Source organism: Sphaeramia orbicularis, chromosome 11 (genome assembly GCF_902148855.1).
Source record: "Sphaeramia orbicularis chromosome 11, fSphaOr1.1, whole genome shotgun sequence".
Taxonomy (NCBI): Eukaryota; Metazoa; Chordata; class Actinopteri; order Kurtiformes; family Apogonidae; genus Sphaeramia; species Sphaeramia orbicularis.
This window is the reverse complement of record NC_043967.1, coordinates 54670324-54674540: the sequence shown is the minus strand read 5'-3', so window position 1 is coordinate 54674540 and position 4217 is coordinate 54670324. Positions and strand designations below refer to the sequence as shown.

The window sequence follows — 4217 nt, the reverse complement described above, 5'->3', positions numbered from 1 at the left end:
AAGAAGAGAATGACTATGAGCAAAACTATTACCAGAAAGTCTGGAAGATACTATTAAAGAAGAATGGGAGAAGTTGTCACCCCAATATTTGAGGAACACTTGCGCAAGTTTCAGGAAGCGTGTGAAGACAGTTATTGAGAAAGAAGGAGGACACATAGAATAAAAACATTTTCTATTGTGGAGATTTTCTTGTGGCAAATAAATTCTCATGACTTTCAATAAACTAATTGGTCATACACTGTCTTTCAATCCCTGCCTCAAAATATTGTAAATTTTGCTTCCCCACTCTGTATATATATGTATATATATATATATATATACAGAGTGGGGAAGCAAAATTTAATTTAATTTAATTTTTTTTTTTTTTTTTTTACTGGTCCGGAACACTTCAGGCCATATTTGGCTGAATGTGACCTCTGAACTAAAATGAGTTTGAGTCTCATGTTTTTAACAATTAATGACGTCAGTCTGCTACAGTCTTTTATTTTGTAGGAGCCGCACATGCACCGGAAACGCCCTGTGACGTTTGTTTCAAATGAAAGACCTCCGTTTTCGTCCTTAAAGTGTTTGTCTCAGTCCATCTGAAGCAGCAGAACCTCCGTATCTGGATGAAACCGACTGACTGGACCCTTTTCTGTTCACATTCTGTGTCTTTTTTTTTTTCTTTTTTTTTTTAGTGTTTTGCTGATTTATCTCTTCTTAGCTCACTGATGCTAAAGTTAGCTTAGCTCGCTAGCTGCTAACAGATGTGTCTGTGTGTAAGGGCAGACAAACTATCTTTCTGACCGAGTTTGTGTGAAGAAAAAAGTGAAAAATGTCCCATAAAAAGCAGATTCTGAGATCGTTGGTGGAGCAGAGACTAACTGCAGCTGCTGAAGAGATATTTGGGCTGTTTGAAAGAACCATAGCAGAGTACGAGGAGGAACTTTGTCGAGCTAAAGAAGAAAACGAGAGACAAAAACAAATACTGGACGAAGTTTGGAACCTGAAAGTCCTGACGATTCCTGCAGGTTGGATATATTCATTTTTGCATAAAAATATACCTTGTTGATTGAATAATTGATCATTTATTTCGAGCATGTGGCAGCAGAAAGAAAGGGCTTAAAGATTTTTTAAAAAACATGAGTTTACGACATTTACACGTGAAGATGGAGAGAAAGAAATAGTAAAAATAATCCTACATACTGAATTTGTATCTATAGAATACTGTGCAAATGTTTCAGGCCACCTGTAGCTTTGTCATTTCCCCTGTTGATATTTATTTTTCAGCCTTTTTAAGGAAAAAGAAAGAAAAATATGTACACAAACCCAGATGTAAAGGTTTTCTACATGAAAGGGTTAAATTGTGCTTTAAGTCATCTTAAAAAGGTTTTAAAAAGTCTTAACATTTAGCATGTAGAAACTTGTTGGAACCCTGTATCTTTTTTCTTTTATTCCATATCTTTTTATTATATATATATATATATATATATATATATATATATATATATTTTTTTTTTTTTTTTTTTTTTTTTTTTTTTTTTTTTTACATGATTAATAAAAATAGCCCTCCTTCCACCCATCCCCTACCCTTGGGGAGAGATAAAAAAAAAAAATGACTAAATTAGGTGTGTGTGTGTATATATATATATATATATATATATATATATATATATATATATATATATATATATATATATATATATAAATATGTGTGTGTGTGTGTATACATGTATATACAGGGTGTCTCAAAAAATGTATACACACTTTAAATAAAAATGGGTGTTTATTAAAATTCATTTGATTTTCAAAATGTAATAGAATTTACAAACATCATTTTATTGTTTTGTTTGTTCCCTCTCTTCTTAATCTGAAGTCTGTTCTGGTCCAGACTCTGCTGACAAAGTGAAGCAACGGAATCACACACATTACCAAGCAATTCCCTTGGTATTTGTGTGCATTCACGTTCAATGGCTGCTCTCAATTCAGCGACTGTTGCGGGTCTCATAGCGTAGACTTTGTCTTTTAGGTATCCACATAAAAAAAAAGTCTAGTGGTGTGAGGTCTGGTGACTGTGGAGGGTATTCGGTGAATCCCCTCCGTCCAATCGACCAGTTTGTCCAGTTCCCCTATGTCCTATAACAACTGTATATTGTTTCTGTGTTTCAGGGCCTTCAGCAGATGTTCAGCAGCCATCGGAGGTTGGAGAAGAGGTTCCCCCTGAGCAGGACAACTGGAGCTTCAGTCTGGACCAGGAGGAACCAGAACCCCCACACATTAAAGAAAAACAGGAGGAACTGTGGACCAATCAGGAGGCTGATTTCCCCAATGTCCCCCCCACTCCAATGTCTGTGAAGAGGGAAGATGACGACAAAGAAGAAGCTCAGTCCTCGCTGCTTCTTTTAAGACAATGTGAGGAAAAAACAAAGGAAAGAGATGAAGAGGACACGGGAGGATCAGGACCAAACTTTAACCAGAGTCGTATCAGGGCCTTTAATAGTAGATCTCCTGGAAGCAGACCCTCAGACATGGACGCTCAGACAGAAACCAGACTGGTTGATTCTAAATGTTTGGGTGAATCCAACGCACCCAGAGACGAACCGATGGGTACAAACTTTGCTCTCAGCGACGTCAAATGCAAATTAAGACCATTTCAGTGTTCAGACTGTGGTAAAACATTTGGTAGAAGGTCCGTTTTGAACGCACACAGGAACATACACACAAGAGAGAAACAGTTCCCTTGTTCGGTGTGTAGGAAAATCTTCGGCCGCATGTCACACTTAAGAAGTCACATGAAAATCCACACTGGAGAAAAGTCTGAAAGTTGTCCAGTTTGTCAAAAGCGCTTTACGCATAAATGTGTGCTGAAGGTACATATGACGACTCACTCGCGAGAGAAAGCGTTTGCGTGTTCAGAATGTGGTAAGACATTTACTCAGAGATCGAACGCAGTCCGGCACATGAAAAGAAGCCACATAAAAAAGGAACCTGTCATCTGATGAGTTTGGCAGAAGAGTCTTAAGCAAAAGCATCATTTTCAGATGCACATGTAGACCCAAACAGGAGAGGAAATGTGTGTCGATGGAATTCACACGAGCAGGAATTCAGATGGAGACGAACATGAACGAGCAAATAGTGATGAACGGACTGAATGACGAACCTCTAACCCAGGGCTGTCCAACTCATTTAGTTCAGGTTCCACATTTAGCCCAATGTGGTCTCAAGTGGGTCAGACCAGCAAGATAGTGGCATAGTAACCGATAATAATGACTGTTTTAGTGAGAAAAAAGTCACATTACAGTATGAAAATGTGAATAACCTGAAATACTATGTACAACCTGAAATTATTTCAAAAAAATAAGTGCAATTTCAACAACATTATGTTTCAACTTATTATTAACACAATGTAGGGATCATAGTTGATCTACAAATACACAAAACATGTAGTAACTGGCAGAATATTACTAAAATTACACTTATTTCTCTTTAGAAATTTCAAGTTGTTCAAATTTGTTTAGGTTATTCACATTTTATTGAGAAAAATGTAAATATTTTCATAATGTAATTTTACTTTTTAGATCTGATAGATTTTTGGTATCAGTCGTCGTCCGTAAACAGTTTTCAATAATTTTCTTCTCCAAAACCGTCAGCCAGAATTGAAATTCATAGCAGAGGTTCCTTGTCTACCAAGTTTGTTCCAAGAATAGAGAAATATTGATTTTTGAATTTTTAAAATTTTAAAAATCCCCATTGGTTTATAATGGGACACATTTTCAAAGTGCTATAACTTTAAAACAGTTGAATATATTGACATAATTACTATTGGCAATAGATAAATAGTCACATGTGGGCTTTCATTTGGTGCCATGACCTTTGACCTTGAGTGACCTTGAAAGGTCAAACGAATGTTAATTATTGTCTTTAAATATTTCGTTGGACTGCAGGACCCTTGGTCCTATGTTTTCACATTAAACTAAAGAGAAAATTTAGATTTGTCATTAATTAAAAGTTAATATGCTGTTATTTTACTTGAGATCACATCAGGCCTTTGAACTAGAATGAGTTCGACACCCTTGCCTTGATGTTTAATGTTGTCAGTAGGGGTGTGTATCGGCAAGAATCTGGCAATACAATACAAATCACAATACTAGGATCACGATATGATATATCATGATACTGTTAAAAAAGGCCATTTTTGTTTGTTTCTTTTTTTAAAATGATTATTTCCTGGAAGAATT

At 36.0% G+C, this 4217-nt stretch overlaps 1 protein-coding gene across 1 annotated transcript; it reads left to right on the top strand.

The window, feature by feature from the left end:
• Window positions 1-515: 515 nt before the first annotated feature.
• LOC115427901 (zinc finger and SCAN domain-containing protein 2-like) lies at window positions 516-3377 on the top strand. The gene is made up of 2 exons (XM_030146641.1): window positions 516-1010; window positions 2149-3377. The coding sequence occupies exons 1-2, from the start codon at window positions 815-817 to the stop codon at window positions 2976-2978; spliced, it is 1026 nt and encodes a 341-aa protein (XP_030002501.1). The 5' UTR covers window positions 516-814; the 3' UTR covers window positions 2979-3377.
• The last annotated feature ends 840 nt before the right edge of the window (window positions 3378-4217 follow it).

Bases quoted from the DNA above. Each gene is read 5' to 3' on its own strand.
- LOC115427901 (XM_030146641.1), top strand. From the start codon at position 815: ATGTCCCATAAAAAGCAGATTCTGAGATCGTTGGTGGAGCAGAGACTA. The intron at 1,011-2,148 runs GTTGGATATATT...TCTGTGTTTCAG, and splicing joins AGTCCTGACGATTCCTGCAG to GGCCTTCAGCAGATGTTCAG.